This window comes from Eucalyptus grandis, chromosome 10 (assembly GCF_016545825.1).
Source record: "Eucalyptus grandis isolate ANBG69807.140 chromosome 10, ASM1654582v1, whole genome shotgun sequence".
NCBI lineage: Eukaryota > Viridiplantae > Streptophyta > Magnoliopsida > Myrtales > Myrtaceae > Eucalyptus > Eucalyptus grandis.
In genome coordinates, this window is record NC_052621.1 from 1,251,287 (window position 1) to 1,275,668 (window position 24,382).

Below are 24,382 nucleotides of genomic sequence, written 5' to 3' on the forward strand. Positions count from 1 at the left end.
AGCTGTCCTCAAGATTTGTACTTACTCGTAACATAATGCTCAATTAATAGTAAATTTCTTTTCACCTATTTTTGGTGAACTACTGTATTAATTATAACTTTTCTTTGTACTCCGTAAATGGGTGCAATCGTGATCCCTGATCATCGTAAAGTTGATAATATTATAGTCAGTAACTTTCCTTAAATTTTGTACGGTACTACCCAAAGCCGGTATTACAAGTGATCGGTTACACTTTTTAAAGCTAATCTAACAAGCAAATTTTTTTTTTTTTTTCCATTTCATGTAATGCTTCCCGTTTACTGCAGGACCATTCACGTAAATGAGGAAAACGGACCATCAAATGGGCTAATACCGTAAAAGAAATTCTAAATTGATACACACGTGTCATATTTACTTTAAACTAAATTTTATTGACAAAAACTCCAAAATTAGTACATCCACGTCACATTGAATTCTCACTAATGTTCATGATGGGGTCTTATTTTCTTTCTCTCTGGTAGGGTTATTCACTCATGCACCAGGAATTTACAAAGGATATTGATTTCACTGTTATAATTCATCAAATAATTAACAATTACATTATTTGCATAATGATGAATCCTTTGTATCAAGTGTAATTAACTCGATATATTGCATATATGATATTAAATAAATAAAAATAGTCATCTTGATTGCCCGTTTTCTTTTCTTGGTTTTTTTGATGAGATATTGAAATATTTTGAGTGAGTTTACACAGGCAATCTTTTTTTCTGGATTTGTTAAATTGTATTGCAGTCAAATTTATTGCCCAGAAAATTTAGCGAGTGCATTCACCTGAAATACTAGCCAGTAAATGTTCATAAAAATTGAATATCGAGTGGGTTGACATTCAGGTGAGACTTCGCACTTCTGTGGGAGCTCCGCAGATGATACAGAGGAGTGAAGTATTCTGCTTGCGTTGTCTTCTCCTCCACCTTTTGCAATTCTATAATCTTAGTGTTGGGATATAACAAGAAAGTTGTGCAACAAGTCTCGTCAATTTCATCAAACAGGAGTGCCGCCGAGCAACCAACATCCTAAATTTGCAGGCGAAGCCGGATGCGAAACACGAATTGCTTGGAAATCACGGGCACCACGAACTTTACTATTTTTCCAGATGGACGTGCTGCAGCAGAGGGATGAAACTGCAGCAGAGTGTATTTGAATGGTGGAGACAAACCCGTTGACAGCATCAGTAAAAGAAGTTAGACTGAACACGGAATGCGAAAGCAAATCATCGATGTTTTTGTACTCATTGAAATTAGGGATTTCTGTGGATGAAAGAACTTCGCTTTCATCGGTTCAATACAGCCAAGCTCCACAAGCCAAGTTGTCTGGAAAGTAGAAAAATGAGCTTGGTGAGGTCCAATTTCATCCCTCGCAGCAAGTAAATAAAGCGTGATTGCTGATAATGCGGGGAACCAACGAATATGAAACGTAGAAGATGTCGATTGGGAAAGGAAGTCCAAATTATCTTGGCAACCCCTTTAAATTCAGCCTCTCTCTGAATTGAAGCAGGGAGAGGATTTTAGTCTGTTTCACCGAGACCCTGCAGAATGCATAGCTCTGCTTATCGAATCAGCAAGAGCCTCGGGTCTATAGCCCCCAGAAAGGCTGAGATGCAGCAAGTGCAGCTCACCCGTAATGTCAGCATGATATCGATTTGTTGCCAGCTTATTTTCGACAGCTCTTCATCTTGGAAATGCAACCGATCTCACTCCATGTTGCTCGAAGAAAACAAGAGCTACCATAGTGTTTCCATGGTGAGGGGAACTTAGGCACGTTTCTTCACAATTTCTCTTTTTTCTGCTCTTGCTCCTGTTTACATGCTGTCACATTAATAGCAACGGTGCCTCAATCTTCAGGAGGCCTCGCAAAGTGTATGGTGTTGAATTCATAGTTTTAACAACATTTTCACGTTTCGTGATGGTGGTCTCGAGTTCTAACCATTCTCATTCCACACACCATCTACCGTCATTCAAAATAGTTTTGTGAATATTTTTTTCCTTGTATGCGAGTTGAGCCAAAGTGGTCTTACCTGAACTCCTATACCAAGCAACGGAAATTACAAAAGGATTCATTTCAGAGTTTGAATCCAACAGTAAATCATCTATCAATTTGCTTTGCCAACTGAGGAACAAAGCCAAATCTAAATCATCTAATTTCTTCTTTCCCATTCTCTGTAGCGGGTCGCCAGCCCAGCCTAATTCATGCGTTCACCAAAAGCAAGGTCTCACACTCCGTATCCGGGCTTCGAACGACTGAACCTCGGGCCTCCCAAGTCAAAGCCCAACCGATTTTGACCTTTTCCCCGGGACGAGAAAATACCGCCGACCCCTGCGCGCGCGCCACGTAGCAAAACAAGGGCGGCTCGGCCGCTGCCACGTGCCGCCCTCTGGAAACCTAGAACGATCGGGTTGAGCGCCACGTGTTCAGTCCGAGCAGGCGTTGTCGTCTAGTGACTCGCGTGGGGGTGGGGGGGGGCTTTCCGTGCGCTTCACCTCCGTCCACTGGAACCGCAGAACCTCTCCCCCCTCTTTCCCACAGGTGGGCCCCAAATCTGCCCACATGAGGGGTGGGGCCGCCGTCAGCCAATCAGATGGCAGTTTTAGATGGAGTCCTCTCAGCCACGAGTCTCCACCACCTCTTCTCCGCCGCGCAAATCCAAGATATTCTTATTAATTTTGACTGGACTTTTCCGTGTTTATCTCAGTCACATAAAGCTGGAAAATCTAAAGGCTTCCCTTCCCCACTTACCTCCTCATAAGATGCTATGGAAACTAGGATTATTCATTTAAATATTCCTCATCGCATAAACTAATTTATTTATTTACTTTACGGTAAGAGAGATACTTAGCCACAAGTTCATGCAGAGTCCCGTGTGTCCGTGAATTAGATGTCGCGGGGTGGTCGAATAGCATAAAGAATGCAAAACGATTGGCAAATTTAGTTATTGGAAATATTCACAAATGAGAAAAATAATATTAAGAGAAAAAGAAAGAAAAGAGGGGAAATTATAAAGTGCGGAAGCTGAGTACTACAAGTAGCCGCCCCCTCTGCTTCTCCTCAGCTTAAACAGAGAGAGAAGAGCAGAGCTTCATTCGTGGATCTCCATCTTCCATCGCCTTCCGCTTTCCGTCTGGCTCGATTAAGCTTCTCTAGTTCAGGAACCGAGCGTCTTGCTGCTCTCTGTGTTTCTCCTCTACAAGGTAAGCTTTGGTTTTCTTTGTTTCTCGTTCCTTTTTTTCCGTTGTTGAAGGAACGGCTAAGGTCGTGTTGTTTGTGGTTGTGCCAATTGTTTGTGCGTGCCTTTGACCTCGTGGTTGTTTTAAAGGAGGAGGAATTTTAATGGAGAACATTGACCTGAGCTTTTGAGGGTTGTTTAGATTAGTTATGAGGGTTTTGGCCAACCAGTTTTATGGAGATCCTGCAAAAGCAACTGAATTCTGATCCTAGGAGTACCCACCATTTCTCATGCTTATTGCTTTGCGTAACCTGTCATGTATCTGTGCAAAGTTTTTGTTCTTCAGCGAGGTTCGACTGTTCATGTCATTCAATCTTTCAAGAAACATCTTTAGCTTGATGGCTGCATATAGTCAGAACCATGGTGGTGATAATGGATGGTCGAGGGAGAAAAGTAAAAGTTGCAGTTGCGGTTGCGGTTGCGCATAATTGATACGCAACGCTTCAATTTTGACATGGTGAAAATGTGAAAACTTTAGGCACACAACGAGTTTGAAATAGCTCGTTTTTATTATTACATTTTCGTCAAATGAGCTATGATGGCTTCCATCAACTAAAAATTGTATTGGTAAGAGAATGAAAAGTTGCTTGCATCCTGTTTTCTTCTGTGCGGTAGTTAACATGTGTCTCAAATTTAGAGACCTTTTCAATTATGAACTTCACTCTGCAATTTCGTCCAGACAAAACTGATGGACTGGCATTATGGGAACGGCACCAACGTTCTTGTGGTCCCTAAGGATCAGGAATTCTCAGATCGGCTCCCATCACCGAACAGTTGGCATCATTGGGGATTATATAGCCACCCGACTTTTGGGTCCCCAAACAAATTCCCCATCACTGATGAGGAAGAAATCAAATTGAATATGATGAGTTGCAGCGAAGCGGAGATGCAGCTTTCGCCTTGCAATCGGCGCCATTCTAGCGCATCCAGCACAAGTGAGGGCTTGTCTAGCGGGGCTTTTCATCGGAACGTTCTTTCAGTCGGCATGCCAGAGTGCCAGCTTGACTTAGCCAAAGCAGATCAGACAGAAGACATTTTCTTGTACAGGCACTACTTATGGGATTAAGATACTTGATTCGATGCATGTAGGAAACCATGTAGCTCTTCAAATTCTGCCTGGTCGAGTCAATTGCTGTTGATTTTATCAATCTTTAGAAGTTAGAGATGTGGCCATGTAGAAACATTGGACAGTAGTTGTACTTTGGTTGACACTAGATTGTACTTCTACAGACAGAGAACAAGCCAATACACAATCACGAAATAAAAATTGGAACCTTCTCGTGTAATTTACTGTTGACTAGATTGTACTTCTATAGACAGAGAACAAGCTAATACACAATCATGAAATAAAAATTGGAACCTTCTCGTGTAATTTACTGTTGACCTGTACAGAGCATAAGGCATTTAAAACTACTTAAATCTCTTTATAGGTGATTTTTACTTATGCGGGCCTTGAATAGCATCTCCTAATGTTGTTAATTCTTTTATGCAGAAACTCCTTACTGGTAGACTCCCCAGGGAATGAAACTCTTGACAGAGCATATAGCTGGTGTCCTTCATACAATCATGGCATGTTTCCTGCTGATGATTCACACTTAAAGGTGATGGATTCTCAGAGTATCTCAAGGAACAGTTCCCCTTCAATATCTTTCGAAATTGATCAAGGAGTTACCACGCCACAGTTTGACTGGTGCAACATGGATGACGACAATTTTCAATCAACAAAGGTGAGATTGTCCTCATTTTATCACTTGGAAGCTATGGCAAAGTCCAAGACTTGCATTTCTTGCTTCTGAATTTCTAAGTTTAATAAATTACAACTTTTCTCTGGAAGGCTCTGGCTCAGCTGGTGAAAATTCCATGCCCTTCTGAACAATGTGGAGTGTATCAACCTACGGTGGAGGACACAATGTCAACCGAAGAGTATGTTTTGTGGGAGCTTGAAACGGTGATGGCACAGGTGCATACTCCGAAGCTAAAATTTTTTAATTGTGATCTCTGTCTGTATAATAGTCTATTGATTTTATGACAAAAATATGGACAGTTAAGTGAGAAAATGCGGATATGCTTTCGAGATGCCCTGTATCGCCTTGCTGATAATTCCAAGCAGCACCCTGTTGAAGCAGAAAGTCATGGTGGAAACTCCAGTGCAGAAAGGTCCCCACCGTGGACACTCAGTGCTAAAAGTAGAAGGTATTCTTTTTCCTCTCGAATGCTCTTACATGAGTTGTTGTCTTTCTTTTAGAAGGAAACTGTTTCTTTTTCTTGTTACCCGAGGTGAGTAGATGAAATCTGTTCAGCACATATCTTTGACCAGAGAAGCCTCTAAGGATATGTCAATAACCCATTCTCACAAACTGAGTAAGGTTGTCAAAGGCATGATTTCTGCGGAGTTTTGAGCTCTGGTCTTTTTGCCATTGTGACATAGTACCTGGCTTAGTTCATATGACTTTAATAGGAGCAATACTTCTTGAAGTGCTGATTTCCATTGTAATTAGCCAGTAGGATGATATTCAATATCTTGACTTTCAATGTCCCCTGTTATGTGGAAACTTTTGTCAAGAAAAATGATGGCACTGTTATGTTGATATTCCATGTGGCAGTAATTTCTAACTAGGACTCCGATAATTGCAGTTCAAGGAACGTTGCAAAGGAATCAGAGACGAATGTCATCGACCGAGCTATTGCAAATATAATGTTTAACAAGATGGACTTCGATCTACAAGATTCTACCACCATGGCAGCAGACAGATTCAAGCATGACATCATTGGAGCTTGTGATCCTTACACCACAAAATGGTCGGATGACTTTGAGGTTCCAGTCTTTGGAAAGGAGTAACCGTTCAACCAACAGTAGACTGGCCTGAGCTCTTCTCGGATGCTGCAAATAACCTGGTGAAATCGTGTATGCCAGATATGAAATTGGTTTATTCATAGTTTCAATGATGGCAGATAGTTAGGGACTGGTAATAGCTAACAGCGGGACAGCAAGTTGCTTTTTGCTTTTTTGGAACTGTATATGTCGAGGTACAATAAACTACCGAGTCTTGCTACAGGCTTTACTGGGACTAGCAAGTATGTTCCCGGATGAGACGAGTTCCTGCAGATTTTTCAGCATGTCTTTTATGTTTGATTGTACAGTAGATCTCAGGCTGAAGGGGTATCATAATTCCTTTTGGTATCCGGTGCTCCTCTCGCTACTAGAAATTGGATCAATAAAGACGAACTTTTTAGGGATGGTCAGCCAATGCGATCCCTAAAAGTCATTTTTCAGCAGCACAAGGAGCACCCTTCTCTAGTCAGCCGGACACTAGCTAGTTATTAAATTGAGTGGACATGTTTGAAAGTTTACTGGCCCGTCCTTATTGGGTTACCCATCTAACAGAAACAAGTCAAGTGAAAGCCCAACTTCAAATCGCATCAGTCATTGTTCATAACAGTCTAGGATGAATGGGGACGGTCTTTTCATCTTTTAACGACGGATTTGCCCATCGCCTGCTATTATTTTATTTATCATTAGTGTCTGTAAGTATGGTTTCTGCTTGACCTTTTGGCTATCTGCTTATGTTGAGTCTTATTAGTACTCGAGTTTTTTCTCGGCTCATAAGATGATAACCTCAGAAATGACAAGAAACAGTAAATTCGTTGATTGGGTGAGTGAAACTTCCTTAGATCTTGCTATGCAAATGATGATGTGCTCCACAAGAAGGGACGTTGGAAATTTGTGATCCATTTTTCTAGAATTTCCTGGATTAACTAAACTACAATCTAGAATCCACCGGAGGAAATGTTGGGTACTTAGAGATTGTGGCTCGAAAAAGTCCAGCATGTAAGAAGCCAAAAGAAAAAAAAAAAATCTCTAAACAAGTCAGATAATTTGGTCGAAGGCGGTGAATAATGTCACTAGACTCGGTCATAATTACGTATAAAAAGGCTTGCAATATTCATGTCTGGGGCGTGGGGACCAAGCTCATAAATCCACATCCTTAGCTCCTCCTCCATTACTCCTCCATCAACTATATTTGAAAAACTATGTTGTTCAGCTAGTGAAATTATATCTCCCTTTATCCCATAACCTATACCTTTGAAATTAGATTATCCTATCTTTTTTTTTTTGGTGACCCAGGAAACCCCGCACGGCCGGCAGCCAGAGATAAACCACTAGGGGCGACACGTGCTAGCCACCACACACATGCTATCGGCTATCTTGTTCCCCCATGCATACTCTACAAACTACACCATGCACACACCTACACATATTCAAATCACAAACTATCATGGATATCAAAAGCATACTTTCACGCAATCAACTTTTTGACAATGGCGCATAGTTACTGGTTTGGCAATGGTTTGGCAACTTGTGCGGTATGTTCTTGTTGATCATCTTGAGTCATGGGAACGAGCTTGCGATTGTAGTGTTCTCCGCTGGTGTTACATCCTCAGTTTTGTGGACTACAAAACAAAAGTGCATTCTCGATTTCTCTGCTTTCTTGATGGAAAAAGAATCCTGTCGAACCTGTTTTTTTCTGTGTTGTAGTAGACACTATCTGACAACGAGATTTTATGAGGCATTCAATATCGTAGTGGGGTTGTCTGTACATGTTCATAACGGCAGATTTCAGTCCCAATGGGACCAGTGATATCTGCCCTTCTTCTAAACGTCAACTCATTTGTTTGGTAAGCAGAATCTGCGCGAATTTGCAACCCAACTGCTATTCAACTTACTCATGATCTTCGCCAAAACGATAAAAAGTAAATAGAAAAATACTCCACTTCACTCAAATTTAAAAAAGAAAAAAATAAAAAATAAAAGAGAGAACCCATATTGATTATTCTTGTGACGTGTGTGGGTCATTAATTAGTTGCACCCACCTATAATTATTGATACAACAAATTTGTACTGAACGCTATAGAAAAATCGACCATCACTGAGTAACACTATCAATGATCATACAAACTTTATTATTGTTAATAAGATAAGAATGATTTTAGGAGAGTCGTAGTTGTCTAGTAGTTGTCTATGAAATGTTTGATCAACAAGAGTCGGAAGACCCTCAATATAGTATTTGTAAAAACAAATGGGAAAATGAGGCTCGGGCGATGATCCCCGATTTTTCGGCCAAACGGGAAGCATGATGATCTCTGTTTGCTTCGGTAAGAGTGAGTATAATGCATGTGATGCATCGGCCGACTCCGATGCATTAGTAACATCTCAGATTCGGGGTACATATCCAATGCAATATTCTATTTCACTGTTATGGTCTTCACGTATCGTTTATATTGTGATATCCATTGTAGATTTTGGCATGAAATAGCAACAAAATAATACTATTTCCTTTTGGCGACCTCTTGCTGTCTCTTCACTGGATCAACTTCTTTTAGCGGACATAAGATTCATTTGCTATGCGTGTGTTGTAACATCTTTGAGTTTGACATCTCCTTCTTTTTTTCTTTTTTTTGGTAACTATGCTTTTACCCAGGAAAAAAGTGGGTGAAAAAAAGAAGATACGTCATCATTTGCTTGTTACGTGTTAAGGTTGATAGACAAAAGACATTTACAGAAACGAGTACGGAAAAGAAATCTGCCTTAGTACAGATCCATTCAGGTCGCGGAGCATCTTCTTTCCAAGTCGTGTTTGTATCGTAAGACGGGGAAGAAAAGTCAACTTAGGGCAACGGGACATCGACTAATGACTAAAAAGGCTTTGCGCATCTTTATTTCCAAGTGCGGACAAATTACGAACTCTCTCTGAATGATCTAGGGGCGAGATTTGTAACAAGGATTCTCGAATGCGGGAGAGGTTAAAATAATCTAGTTATCGAAGTTCTATGCGCGTTATGTGGTCAACAATGCCTGCGGATGATTAAAAACCTATTTCTAGATTAAGGTTCATTGCAATTGACACGTCATTGAGTATGCTAATAAAATAGTGAAAGTTGACAGTGCTATCAAGGCATTTGTTATGTTTCACGTTCATAAGCACGTCGTGGAAATTTGAAATGTGTGCAGTATCTCAAGATGAAACCTTGATAAATGAGTGCAGCGCATGATCCACGTGGAGACGACCGAGAGAGAGATCATGGTACTGTTTGGAGTCAAGTTCAACAGTAACACAACAGAGGAATCGTTTCCATATAAATACATATCAATTCGACCATTTCTGCATGCCATTCACCACCACCACCAACACCGACAAAAATGGCCATCACGCAGTCCCCACAGAAGCAATCCACAGCTGAAGGAGTTGAAGACGATCAAGGTCTGAGCAATGAGTGCAAGGACTTGCTTCTTTCTCTCCCCAAAGAAAAGGGATGGAGAACAAAACATATCTATCTCTTCCAAGGGTTTTGGTGCCAACCCAAGGAAATCCAATCTATATTATCATTCCAGAGACATTTCCAAGCACAGGACAGTGACATAGTCCTCTCCACCATCCCAAAATCGGGCACCACATGGTTGAAGGCGCTCGCGTTTGCCATCGCAAACCGCGAGAAATACCCGATCTCAAAGAAGAAGAGCCATCCTTTGCTCACTTCAAATCCACATGATCTTGTGCCTTTCTTTGAGTATAAGGTCTATGCAAGTAGTGACCTCCCTGATCTCTCAAAATTCCCTGAACCTAGAATCTTCGGTACCCACATCCCATTTCCGGCACTGGCTGAGCCCATAAAAAACTCCCAATGCAAGATTGTTTATATTTGCAGGAACCCATTTGACACTTTTGTTTCTTCCTGGATGTACCTAAACAAAGTGAAGCCGGACTCAATGCCCATGGTCCAGCTGGAGGAAGCTTTCGAGATGTACTGCAACGGCACCATGGGCTACGGTCCGTTCTGGAACCACATGTTGGGGTACTGGAATGAGAGTTTAAAGAGGCCCGACAAGGTCCTGTTCTTGAAGTATGAAGAGATGAAGGAAGACATCGTGTCACACGTGAAGAAGTTGGCCATCTTTCTTGGGTACCCGTTTTCAGTCCAGGAAGAGAGGGATGGTGTGGTTGAAGATTTATCTGAGCTGTGTAGCTTTGAGAAGATGAAGGATCTTGAAGTGAACAGATCTGGGAAATCGATCATGAACTTTGAGAACAAGAACTTGTTCAGGAAGGCTGAGATAGGAGACTGGGTCAATTACTTGTCCCCACCAATGGAGGAGCAGCTGTCAAAGGTTTTGGAGGAGAAGCTGAGTGCTTCTGGCTTAACTTTCAAGGCGGCAAAAAGGCCATGAATCAAACTGGTCATCCAACAGTTCACTTTGTGCTTGTATTTTCTTTTTATTTTGTCAAGGTGGATTGCCTTTTGTCATGGCAAGAGAAGAAGATATATCAAGATGACGCATCCGTTCAGCCGATGGCACCGGAAGCGTGAATCTGATATGCTAGGTTTTCTAGTTTCTTTTCCTCGGCCATCTGCTGGGTTTTCCACTTGAGTCGTCCAGGCATCACTGTTAAGGGCATCATATTATGATAATCTGGCTCTTGGGTTATATAATAAAATGAGCAGCATCTATAGGTTCATTGTTTTAATTTTCTTGGAAAAAGAAACCAGTGATCATTAGCCTGGTTTTACATCAATGATTTTATATATTTAGATTTTGTTTCAATCTCTCTCTCTCTCTCTCTCTCTCTCTCTCTCATGCACAGACTGATATTGCATGGCTCCCGTGAATCATTAGATAAGAGAGTTAGTATACCTGCTCAATGATATGTCTACTAAATAAATACTCTACTAACCTAACGTGGATGTCTAGGCCACTATTTCAAGAGTAAAATACTAAAATCATGAATCACATTGATCAGCCTTTGTCATTTTGATAGGATTACCGGCGGTGAAATAATTAATAGCTAGCCTTCTCCACCATATATCTGCATGTCCTCATTGATCTTACAAAACGAAATGATCTCTTGCAGCTTCCTGAAATGGAAACAGAACTGCTCTTCACACTATCTTCTACTTGTAAAAAAAAGTCCTTCAAAGCATTGATAATATGAGATAAAGGGGTGGTTCTGTCGCACTTACTGTATAGCACGTACTACGTTGGCTCCATGCGATTAGAATTTGCAATTGTCCCACACAAATTAAGCCGACCCATAGCATTGGCGATCACTTCAAATTGCCTGTCTGCAACCAAAGATAAAACGTGAGTTGATGTTCGTCGCGTGGACTGAAAAAAAACCTAGCTAGTTAGTCCCTTCTTCTGTCATCATCAATATGAAGAGAGATGTATCACCTCCAAGGAAAGGCGGTTCCGAGACACCCATCATTCTCAATCTATGACATCCAGTGGTAGATGTACGGAGGATGACCATAGAATGAGAAGGGTAAGAATCGAGGGTTGTCCTTCAGGGTAAATTGCAAGATACTGTATACAGAAGAATGGATGATCCTTTCAGCAAATTTCCCTCGTTCCTGGGAAGTCGGGGGTTTGCATAAGGAATTCTGTACATAAAATGCGAAACACACGCTTGATGCACAGATGGCGAAAGAATGCCGACTTGTACGAATATTCTCTACAGTTGACGCGGCAAGTAAAACAATCACTTCGCCAATAATGTGAGGACTCGTTATATCTTTAAGTGGGGTAATATGTGGTTCTCAGCATCTGACCAAAAAAAAATGGATGATCCTTTCATCAAATCTCCCATCTTATATTGCCCATGATTTGCTATAAACCGAGGAGGTGGATTAATTCCAATATGCGCAAATTGGGACCGCAATAACTATTGTGGAAAGGCAGATGGGAATTAGGTGAGAACATAAGAAGTAGCATTGGTTACAGGTTGCGGCTGGAAAGCTCATTCTTGCCTGTGTCTGCACCCCTCGTTATTATATTTGCCTTCTTCTGAGGTATTGGCCGATCCCGGCGTACATGAATCTGACCACTAATTTATCAAATGAAACTGACTGACCCGTCACTCTTACCGTTGCAAGAAAGGTGGCTATTGTATATACTCCAATGGAGTCAAAACTCCTACTGGGGCCTCTGTGACTTGTCTGTTTGAAATATAGTGAAAGTGTGTTTCAAGGATACGTTTTTCATTTTAACATGACGCTGTTTGCAAGTCCCGTGTCCCCAATTGATACCATTTTTTTTTTTTCACTCTGCAACCGAAAATACTCTCTTTTCACCTTACATCGTTGGGATCGGTACAAAATCTAGGATGAGACCTTTTAATATCCTAAGACGGAAGGTAGCTCCGCTTTAAATGGTTGCTTTTTCTTGTGTGCGGGCTTTCTTTGTTAGGATGTACAAAGACAGGTAAGCGAAGATCAATCAATTCCTTTTAAGATCCTTTAATGTGGTCTCTTGTCTTATGCCACCATGATAGATACCTCTTGCTTTGACCCTAATAGAGGACCAATTACTCCTCCACCTCCTCCTCTTCTTCCTCCTTCCTACTTCCTAGTCCGATTCGATCCCATCCAAGAATCAGGAACCGGACCAAAAGGACCAGTTCCCAATTTCTAAAATCAGGGACTAGATCGCCAGATCTTAAGACTAGAGAGATAGAAGAGATAGAGAAGCTAGAGTCATCTTCATTGTCTAGATTTTCAAAATGAAAGTTAAATACTTTTTTTTTTTTTGTCTCAATGACTCCAATCACATTGGCTCCAAAGTCCCCTTCAAATACCCCGACTTCAAGATTATTTTAAGAGGCATCCAAGAGACCTATATCGACTCTATCTTTCCCATTGGGGATGAAGCACCCCATGATGCACCCCAAGACGCGAAGAAGAATGGAGACAAGTCGATCTTCAATGAAAATTCACAGCAAAAGATTTAACCCATTCAAAATGAGTGCAAACTTATAAACAAGATGTTCAGATGGTTAATTTCCAGCAAGCTATTAACCATTGATGACGACACATTTAATACCTAAAGAATTTGGCATGCAAGACTGCATCATTTCGCCATAGCATGGAGTCAATGTAGACATCCTAAAGTGTCCCGGGTTGACTACATTAGTTTTGATGTTCTTCACTGATCACAGAATTATGTCAAATCTGCTACACCAAATTTCAACAAATGTTCATGCGGAAATTGCCAAGTTCTAGTGCCGTAAAATTCGATACCACTACAATCACCATTACCACTCTCCAATAGATTTATGATTTCACGAGACCATAAGAAGACATTCTTTAAATATTTGCAACTTCTCGACATGCATGCACTTTAGAAAGCAACGCAACCCCAGGGGAATAACCACCCTTCTTAAAGAGATGATAATCCAATGTAAAAGTCGGAGCAGAATAATAACTTCAGCATATAATTTGTGTACGTCAACCGATGGATAAAACTTCGCATTGATGAACCCAGATCAGAGACCAAATCTAAAGAAAAATAAAAATATGTGCTCAGATTTTCGGTCTTAACAACAAAGAAACGTAAGCAAAATTAAGTCAAATGCACGGGGATCGGATTTAACCAACCCCGGTCCCATCCCGAAATGATTCTCTCAAATTGAAGGATCCCCGACTAAGAATCTCCAAAAGCGAGCCAAGCATTCATAGTTAAAGGGAAGCACTGTCTACCAGACGAAGAGCAATCGAATCGCAAACACCCAATTGCAATAACAAAACAACGAAACATCGAAACATACAAGAGAGAACGAAGAAGTAGAAGAAGAAGGAACTCTCATATTAGCATTTTGGCACATTCCTCATGGCAACCCACGATCCATGTCAGGATTCGATAAAATCGAACCCCACACGGTGCGCCAAATTCGTTGCAGATCGCTCTTGCCGAAATCTCTCTTGTCATCGAGTCCCCCAATCACCATGTGCACAAATAACAAAAAGTGAAGGAAAGAAAAGAAAAGACTCACGGATCCTCCGGATTTTCTTGATCCTTAGTAACTCCACCAGAAGATCCAATTGATTTTGTGAATGGACAAAGAACGCGCGGATCAGACGATGAAGGCTTGCGTTGACAACCGGCGCTTGATTCATAACTTTCATCCACTTGACTCCATTGTTGCAAAATAAATCCTTAAAATTGTTAGGAAAATGTGACTTCGAATTGAGTAAAACAATGAATTCGGATACTTAATCAAGTCGGACTTTGAGGCGTGATATCACTTTCTTTAATGATTTATTTGCCTCACAATGTTGCTAATGATCACCGGCAAATTTCTTCCAAGATGCAACAAAATCTCAAATGAGAATACTAGATAGCAATTCTAATATTTCTCTAGGGTCTCTTATGGGAAATAATTATAAACAATGGTTGTAGTTTCTTTTGAAAGAAAACAGAAAAAAAAATGAAAGAAGAAGTTAATTTGATTTCAAAACAAACGTATTTATCTTTATCTTTCAAATAGAGACAACTCTTCAAAAGGTTGCAAAAAAGAACAAATGCAACTTTTTGGTAAATGTTGTAAAATGAACAAGTACGTCTCAAAAATTACGTTGAAAATACATGAAAAATTCGGAATTAAATAAATAAAAAATAAAAAATAATCGTAATTTTTAGTGAATAATCACACTGTTTCAACAAGATTTATAGTTAATTTTTATAGAAATAAATCCGAATTTTCAATAAATAAAAATAATGATCGTCGCTTAGTACCAAATCTTATCCATGTATGCACTCACATCTTTTTGATGTGGGACATTTGTTTTATAAACAATTTACCAACAAGTACCACCGACAAAGGCCTTGACCTCCCGGAGAGGCCAAGGTTCGAATCCCCGCATGCAGGGAGGCTTCATTTGTTTTCCCAAAAAAAAAAAAAAAAAAAAAAAATTTACCAACAACTAAGAGTCAAATGAGAGGGATGTAACTCGCTGTCTGAGGCAAGAGAGGGAAAAAGGCACTCACAGTCAAACGAGCCTTGAGAGGCGAGAGGCAATTAGGGTTTACATCCGATGAGCTGCTAATTCAAGCGAGAAGAGGGAAAGAGGAGGCGTGCGTGATGCATGAGGGGCGAATAGGGAAGAGGGGGCGTGAAGCTTGAGTAAAAGAGATTATTAAGGTTACATTTAAGAAATAAGAAAAATATTCGATTCGGTCCACGCCGTCTAGTTCCCTCTTGGAACCAGGAACCAGATTAAAGATCACCAGTTCCAATTTTATGGAATTGGGAACTAGATCGGTGCCCCTAGAAACATCTAAAATCGGCTGATTCGGTCCAATTCGGATGATTTCTAGTTTACTCTGTCCATGCTGCTCACCCTTACTCCTCCCTCCTCCTCTCTCTATCTATCTCTCACACATGCGTGCGTCTTTATAAGCAAACCAACTGATGACTCATTGGCATCGAAATCCAATCACACGATGCCTGCATCGCATTGGCATTTGAGCGCTAAATCTTCTACTTAGTTGATGAATTGTTAGCCGATAATGATTAGTACAGCTTCTATGTCTAAAGTTTCTGTTTGCTGCATTATGCCTTCAAGTATCATGACAAGTCCCATCGTAACATAACTCTCTTAATTATTATTAACCAGCCATGAGTCTTAAGGCATAAGAGCTGACGGGAGAATACCTTGAAGCAATTTCAGGACTTACTCTGATCCTCTGCCGCTATTTCTTGATGAACACTCAAAACGTAGTAGCTATACCTATAAATACTTGAAAGAGATTCGGCAACCAACTCCTGTTAAGTAAACGAAATGAAAAATTAGGGAGACATAACTTAAGTTTGATTAAGATAAACTATTGCTACTTGACTACTAAATTATGGATGTGTCAGAAAATGGAAAGGAATCGGATGATAATTCTGACTAAACCTGCTTTTCATACAACGTGAATCATGTGATTCGTGTAGTTGGCAAATCAATTGAGCCCACGAAGGAGTTGTTACCCAGCATCATATACTCCAAATGTATAAGAATATGTAGAAGATATATGCAGAATTTAATGGATGTCCAAATGGCAGAGCAAGTCCCAACTTTCCAAGAATTTTCAATACCACATCAACCTTTTAATCCTATAAAAAAAGAACACCAACCTTACAATTTTATATTCCATCTATCCCAGATCCTTTGACACCATGTGGGAGAGGGAACGTTCCACTAGATTTCTTTCCAAATTTCAAATTCGCTTCTACTTCTACTTTTTGTTTGTTTGTGGGATCTTCTCTCCCTCCTTTATTTAGATTACAAATCCGATTATATTTAATTGGCTTCACATCATACCAAGCAAGATTAAATATTAGAAGCTTTTTCGAATTCACGATATCGAAAATTGCAAAAAGGGTAGACAGATTATAGTTTTTGAAGGGATCCAGCCTTGGGATGGACTTGATACGAGTTCAAAAGGAGAGTATTTATTTTTGTAAACTGGAAACAGATGAAAAGATGAACACCTTTTTTTTTCTTTTTTTGATGTCTTTCCAGGAATTGTCAATCGTGGAGATAAAGCACCAGCTACTCAAAATAGTAGAAAGTGATAACCGGCGCTTATGAACAACAGTTGACGTTCCACTTTTCTATGTTCTACCGCCATGGAACACTATCTGAGGAAGTAGATGAAGTAATTGCTTCACCTCGCAAAGCGAGAGGGTTCCTGGCTCCTCTTCTTTGCCTTCACTACAACTTTTGGTTCCCAATCAACCATCCTTCCAATCAAAAGCCCTTGCTCGCCTCCTATAGGAAGTCAAATGAACCTTAACGTTTAAGCAAATATGTTCATCATGCCAATCTAGAATTCGTTTGAGCGCTCCTATGAGAAGAAGCAATATCGTAGGGGTCCTATCCGGCTTACTCATTTGCTAATTAAGGCAAACCATCCGGTTCGACCGGGTCACATCAAGCACCATATTGGACAATAAGGTTGTAATCCCTCATGTCGATTTCTTCCCGGCCATAACTTCCATTTGTCTACTTGCACAACTGTCTACTCCAAACCTATATGTACCACATCCCGAAGCTTTCCTCCACAAATCGCCATGAAATGCATAACAATCTTGTCGTTATTTACTTGGTACAGACATGAACGGCTCTGATACAGTCATCTTGCAAGCTCATAAAGACACCCTAGAGCACTATGCTCTCTTGCCCGGAACAGAACAAGCACAAATGCTCAGTGCTCGGGACACCGAGATTTTCATAAGGCGAGGTTGAAGAAAGGCGAGAAGCACTTACTCGTACTTCTGGATTACCTGAACACACGTGATACGGCGAATTTCACGAGCGGTGTGGGGAAGAGAGGCATCGACTTGATTCTATCTAAGCCACGCGCGAGCTGTTCTTTTGTTTTTGCTGGAGTTCGAAGCTACGGTGCACTTATAGCTTGGAGCGCGCGCGCGCGCTAGCGCTAGAGAGATGGAGAGTTGCCATCGAGGCGAGCGGACGGAGGTGGACAGATGCCAAGCAATTCATGGGCACGACAGCGAGCCTGCCCAACCCAATCCAACTGACCCAAAAGGGCCCGAAAATCAATATGGCCGGGTCTGAGATCTGAAATTTACTTGAAAGCCTGGCCAAGCACGAATATGCCTGATCCAGCCTTACTTAATCCGAGTCAGAAGGTGCGTGCAACCATGGAACCTGCTCGGGGATATCAGACTTGAGAGGTACCTGGAGTCCATGAGAAGGGAATCACCGCGACAGCCATTAAATGACAACCAGCTGCCCAATCGTCCTACCCTAGCCACGTGGATATATGCAACTTTTCAAGGAATTGACAAAGATTTGGCATTTGTCATACCTTTAAGGGGCAGAACATTGATTGGAGTCAGATAATGAGCCCAGGGAGATCAAGTCGCGACAATGAAAAATCGACCATCGCTAGCGACAAAAATATTAGTGCTCCACTTGTGCTTGCTTCGATTCGTACTCGACACCAAGCCCTGCGATACACCACCATGGCGCACCAGCAACTTTCTTCGCAGCCCGCCATCGTAGGCACTGATGAACATGACCAGGAGGCCATTGATGAACTAATTGCTTCACTTCCCATAACCAAAGGCTTGGTTCGTCCAGCCCATCGCCTTTACCAAAACTTTTGGTGCCCGATCACCGTGCTTCCCAACGTGATCGCCTTCCGGCGGCACTTCAAAGCCAAAGACAAGGACACTGTCCTGGTCTCTCAGCCCAAATCGGGAACCACCTGGCTAAAGGCCTTAGCGTTCTCCGTCATTAATCGCTCCCGCTTCAACATCTCCAACACGCCCTTGCTCACTTCTAACCCCCATGAAGTCGTTCCTTTCATCGAGCATAAGTTGTGGCCCGACCTTGATGGCCTGGCAGACCCGAGGGTCTTCGCGACACACATCCCTTACCCATCCTTGCCGGAGAGCGTCAAGCAGTCGGATTGCCGGATCATTTACATCTGTCGAAACCCACTGGACACCGTGGTTTCCTCTTGGCACTTCTTGGTCAAGACGGCGCGGTTAGAGGACCAGCTAGATTGGTCCTTGGAAGAGCATTTCGAGACCTTTTGCCAAGGGCAAATCTTGTTCGGGCCCTTTTGGGATCACATCACGAGGTATTGGAAAGAGAGCTTGGAGAGGCCACGCAAGGTGTTGTTCCTCAAGTATGAGGACTTGAAGGAAGATATTGGAGGACAGCTGAAGAAGGTGGCCGAGTTTGTGGGGCTTCCCTTCACTGAGGAGGAAGAAGAGGGAGGTGTGATAGAAGAGATAGCTAACTTGTGTAGCTTGAAGACCCTGAAGGACCTGGAGGTCAATAAATCCGGCAAATTATTGGGCAAAATAGTTGAGAAGAGAAGCTTTTTTAGGAAAGGGGAGGTGGGTGATTGGGTCAACCATCTCACTCCTTCCATGGTGGATCGCCTCAATAGCATCATCCAAGAAAAGATGAGGCCCTTTGGGTTGGAATTCAAAATGTGTTGAGTGTTAAATTCATTCACTTTCTCTACGTGTGTCATTAGAAATAAGTGAAATTAGTAGCGGAAAGATCTACAGTTCTCCTTATCGGTGCAGTGCAGAGAGCTCAGGAATCCTTGACTTCTCTGATACTGTAAACTACTACTATCCAATACTAGTCACATGTGTTGTCTACGTGTTCAGTCAATTAGAGATCATGTATTCATAAATTTATTGTTAATTCATCAAATTTTCAAAAAGTAATCCTAAATTATTCATATGATTTCTCATATGTGTACCTATGAATGCGTCTTTCTATTTCTCCTTAATCTTGGATCAATTCATTTTCTCCTAATTCACAAGCAAAGGATCAGACAACTCCCCCTCATTTCACTTGAGATCAAAAGTTTGAATTATATTGAGTCCCTTCTTTCAACAAAGGAGACGACACTTCAATGACAATTAATAATTGTGCGCTATTGCTTTGCAATTTCATCATAATGTCTTACATTCACACCTCACATTTTACTTGACTCCACAACATGTGCTTCCATGATCATTGTGTACTCTCTTTCTCTATCTCATGCGCGCAAAAAGATGGTTCTCTAATAGAATTCAACTGTTCGTACTTTTATTAGGGTTTTTCACCTTACTAGGGATATCAACTTTTATTTGTCTGACTTTCCAAATCATTAAATTTAGCAACGTTCTTTAGAATTGTTGATATTTGATAGAGCTATTGCCAACTTTTATTCCGATTAAGTGACCGATAAGTTTTGCATTATTAGTTCTTATTCATGTTATTTACCAACATTTGTTTGGTTTGTTCGAATTATCATTTTTTTCTTATTTTTGTCAAAAAAAATCTCTTATCATTTATAAATTTATATTTACCATTTTCACCGGCACATGCAACTATTATATGAGAATATTAATTTGTATTGTAGTTAATTCCTTAAAAGGAAAAAGAAAAGAGAATGATAGAAAACTTAACAAAAAGAAAAAGAAAAAGAGAATGATAAAAAGAAAAAAATTCAAAAAATTTAAAAATCACAAAAATTGTCAACATCAGCGATTTCTAACTAAAATTAATCGGAATGATAAAATTGCCAATTTTTCAAATGTTTATACTAAATTAACATAATTGAAAAGTATAATACTAAATTAACAAGTTATCAAAAATTTTATGACTAAGGATGCGCTTGGCAATCAGCCTAAACAAAGAAAAAACTTTCCTAGGAATAAATTTGGAACAAAATCCATTTGGTAAATTTTTGTTCTAAACATATCCTCAAATAGATTTGGAACAGAATTAAGGAGTATAAAAATTTAATTCTTTATTTTTTAGGACAATTCTAGAATCAAAGCCAATTCATTTTTTCTTATCTTCTTTCTTCTTGTTCTTCTTCCCTCTCTCTTCTTCTTCCACTACCGCCGCCGTCACCGCCGCCGCCTGCCAACCACTAGTTAGGTGAGATTTGGCGAGCTTGTTGGAGGCTCGCCTAGCCATCACGAGGCAAGGCTCCCCGAGCCTCCCCCACCACTAGTGAGGCTCGCTTGGCCGGGTGAGCCTTGCTCGCCACCGGCGACCCTTGCCTCGGCCTAGCGAGGCTCGCCCAAGCCATGGTTGGGCAAGGCTTGATAAAGCCTTGGTTGGGTGAGCGGCCTAGCCTAGATCTAGCGAGGTCGAGCCTCACCCAACTGCTGGTGAGGCTTAGCCGATGAGGTGTTGCCTTGTTGGGGGTCGGCGACCGGCCATCTCATGGCTGGCAATCGGCCAAAGCTTGAAGAAGAAAAAAAGAAAAGAATAAAAAGTAATAAAATTATTTAAAAATTAAAAGAAAATGGTTTGGATTAGAAATTTTGAGTTTGGTACCAAACGCAGTTTTAGCTCGGGAGTAAAAATTTTGAACAGCTTACCAAAATACCTTAAAATGTTTTAGAAATTGTTCTTGAGAACAAATTAAATAAAAATCATTTCTAATAAAAAATTATTCCTGAAATGTAATGGTTACCAAACGTATCCTAAATTGGCACAACTAAAAAGTTTAGGATTGAATTAGCCGTTGACGAGTGCACCGCCCGATCTCTCCATCTCCATCTCCATCTCTAATCTCCCTAACGAGTGCCTGGCTTGCGTCTTCTGGTACCTAAGCTTCGGCGAGCTCGTGGAGGCTCGCCTAGCTACCAGCGAGACAAGGCTCCCCGAGCCTCCCCCCACCACCGGTGAGGCTCGCTCCCGACCACCGGCGACCCTTGCCAGCCTAATGAGGCTTAGTCGAGCCATGGTTAGGCAAGGCTTGACAAAGCCTTGGTTGGGTGAGCAGCCTAGCCTAGATCTAGCGAGGTCGAGCCTCACCCAACCGCCGGCGAGGCTTAGCCGTTGACACCTAAATTTTGGCGATCTGTTCATTTATTTATTGCATAGAAAATTATGGGTTAATTTTATCCCTGAAAAAATATTAATTGCATAGCATATAAGTTTAGGTGCATTTATTTTTTAATTTTGCATTTTTTACATTTGCATTGGACCGGTGATAGATGGGTTTAAATTAGTGGTTCGAGTTTTAACTTGACTGGTTGGACTAAGCCCACAAGCGAACAAATTGGTCGAAGCCCCCCACCCCCCCCTTTATATATATATATATATATCAAAGATCATCTTGTGAAAATAGGAATTTGAAATTTTCTGGGATATCGATTTGGAAAAATTGAAACCTTAATCGGTGGCCTATATATAGATTTATTCGCATAGCGTTTTGGGGAGGCCATACAATTGAAAACATACTGCGACAAAATCTAGGTCAGCCACAATATAAAAATTGTGAGTGAGAGCCGAGAGAGAGGGAGAGAGAGAGGGAAAGGGGGGTCTTCAAGGTCTTGAGCGGCAGCACTTGGAGGACTTCTCTGGGATCAACATTCGGCACATTGGACAGCACAAACTTGGCACTTGCCATAGACGCACGCAAAGAAGAAGACCATTCTCGGTCTAGCCCCGCTCAGTCCATCTCGTAGTGCACTTTACGAAAAGACACAAGAAGGAACAAGTTCTTGGGACTCCTCAAGTCCTCAAAGCGGCTGCCGATCCATTGTTGATCCACCGTGAGTCCAGGCCGCTGATCCCCCAACTACGAGCGGCACCCGTACCAACCAATAGCCTTGTGACAATCACACCGAGAAGTTGCTGCTTCGGCCGTCGTGACTTCAGGAGCCCCAGAAATTCACAAGCCCGGCCATGCCTACGGGAGATGCAAAGCTCTGAACGAAGAGGCAGTCGACGACGACGACGACGAATCCCATCCATCGGCAAATAGGTTGGTGCAGTCAATCTGCAACGCTTGGCCTGTCAAAGTGGAGGGTCCTCAGTTCGAAGTTTCTTTTACGTCTGAACCGGCCTCACTTTTTCTGTCATCACTTGGATTACTTGGAGAGTTCTGGGCTACCATCACTTGAAAGGAAAATAAAGGCCACGAATATTGAATAAAGGAGCACTCCACGAAGAAGCATTCACAGGAAAGTTCTGAACGTTGTCCAAGGAAAACGTGCACACATAATCCCACCGTGAGCAACTCATTGAGGGTCAACCTTTACTGTGTGCTTGACTTCGGCAAACCCATCTCTGGACAACTCCAGTCGCATGTAGCCACGCCGCGGAATCCCGAGCATTGTGTCCGCGGGAGAGTTTTTGCTAAAACAGAAAAAGAAAGAACTTATTTATCGCCATGCACGTAATGCTTGCCGCCGTTCGCCGTCGAGAAGCTGGTCTCGATGCCGGTCCGATTGCACTTCGTCCAAATTTGGGAAAAATATCATCAAATTAGGTAAGATGCACATCTCTAGTATGTTTGGATATTGTATTGCCTAATATATGTCTATTTATATTTAGTTTCATATCCATGAGTGATAGACATAACTTTCAATTATGATTTATTTTCTAGTTCGCAACCGCATACCGATTTTTTATTCCATCTATAAGGCTTTAGATGTAATAATTAATTACGCGAGAATAAAACTGATATCTCGATCTTTAAGGCTTAAGATCAATTTATCGATTTTATTAGCAAAATAATCAAGTTTGATTTAGATATTGTTTTCTGATTCGGACGATGTGTGATATCTTTGATGATTATGAATGATTTTGTGCTTATCTTTTAATTGCTTTATTTATCCCAAAAATACAAAAAGATTGCATTTGCATATGATGTAGATTATATTTGATTTCCTATGTAGAATTGCATGATAGAATAGTTAGATACCTTTTTAATTATATTAGAATGCATGTTTAGATGATATCTAAGTTAGATAATATCTTGGAATTAAATTACATGTCGAGATAAATTTCTAAGTTAAGATAGGATTCAGATTAGTCTATTTCCTAACTTAAAATAGATAATATCTCACTTTAGTTAGATTTTTATTGTTAGTAATTTTTAATTAATTTTTTTATAAGAAATGCAAAAATATCATGTGCATGTCATATAGAATTAGATTCATGTTAGTCATTATTGCTAGGTCCATTTAATTAGAATTTGCCTGTCATTAGAATTAGGTCATTTAGTTATATTACATTGCATAAAGCATGATTCTCATTAATTAAGTAAAAATAAAAAGAAATTGCGTGTTAATTAGAAATCATATCTAGGACCGTCGATGTAAATTTTGATCTAATAATACATATGCTTTCGTTGTTACAAGGTAAGCCCTGCATTTTTTTTATTTGCTTTGTTGGGTGTTAAATTGATGGTTTGCGCACCCGCATGATCACTTCACATGTTGGGGAATTAAAATCAATTCAAACTGCCTACAAAACATTTTTTCAAAATAAAAAAGAAAGGTACCGAAAGGGCGTTAGAGAAATCTAGTGTAACCAAGTCCCCAAACTCATAATCTCTGGTTTGTAGGAGCAAAATAATCCTCCCATTATTTTACTTAGGTGTCTAATCGACCTACCGTAAACTGATTAGTAGCAACTCCTAGATAATAATCATTTGCATGTTAAATATTTGAATCTTAAGTCATGAATTGGTATGGGCTTAGGAAAGCCCGAGCTAAGTCTAGGTTTAGTAATCCATTAGCCAAACGTTAGATGGTTCACACTCGAAATTTTGGTCGCGACATTAGCTGATAAGGTGTGGCCTTCTTGGGGGTCGGCGACCGGCCAAAGCTTGAAGAAGAAGAAAAAGAAAAGAATAAAAAAGTAATAAAATTATTTTAAAATAAAAGAAAATAGTTTGATTAGAAATTTTCAGTTTTGGTACCAAACGCAATTCTAGCTCGGGAGTAAAAATTTTGGACAGTTACGAAATGCCTTAAAATGTTTTAAAAATTGTTCTTGAGAACAAAATAAATA

General features: G+C 40.7%; 3 protein-coding genes across 5 annotated transcripts; all 3 read left to right on the forward strand.

Annotated features, from left to right (window-relative positions):
• The first annotated feature begins 3,048 nt into the window (after window positions 1–3,048).
• On the forward strand, window positions 3,049–6,538 carry LOC104420941 (protein LNK3). 3 transcript variants are annotated; one of them, XM_039303147.1, is made up of 6 exons: window positions 3,049–3,227; window positions 3,942–4,309; window positions 4,755–4,989; window positions 5,097–5,222; window positions 5,307–5,455; window positions 5,897–6,538. In XM_039303147.1, exons 2-6 carry the CDS (start codon window positions 3,951–3,953, stop codon window positions 6,099–6,101), a joined length of 1,074 nt encoding a protein of 357 aa, XP_039159081.1. In that variant the 5' UTR covers window positions 3,049–3,227; window positions 3,942–3,950; the 3' UTR covers window positions 6,102–6,538. The 3 variants fall into 3 exon arrangements, with proteins under 3 accessions (XP_039159081.1, XP_010031020.1, XP_010031021.1); XM_010032718.3 differs by having other exon boundaries at window positions 3,050–3,227; window positions 3,942–4,303; XM_010032719.3 differs by lacking the exon at window positions 3,049–3,227 and having other exon boundaries at window positions 3,956–4,347.
• Window positions 6,539–9,360: 2,822 nt separating this feature from the next.
• Window positions 9,361–10,785, forward strand: LOC104420943 (cytosolic sulfotransferase 15). Its single transcript, XM_010032720.3, has one exon. The coding sequence runs from the start codon at window positions 9,462–9,464 to the stop codon at window positions 10,485–10,487; it is 1,026 nt and encodes a 341-aa protein (XP_010031022.1). The 5' UTR covers window positions 9,361–9,461; the 3' UTR covers window positions 10,488–10,785.
• A 7,284-nt stretch (window positions 10,786–18,069) lies between these two features.
• On the forward strand, window positions 18,070–19,103 carry LOC104420946 (cytosolic sulfotransferase 15). The gene has a single exon (XM_039303632.1). It carries the CDS (start codon window positions 18,070–18,072, stop codon window positions 19,057–19,059), a length of 990 nt encoding a protein of 329 aa, XP_039159566.1. The 3' UTR covers window positions 19,060–19,103.
• Window positions 19,104–24,382: the final 5,279 nt, after the last annotated feature.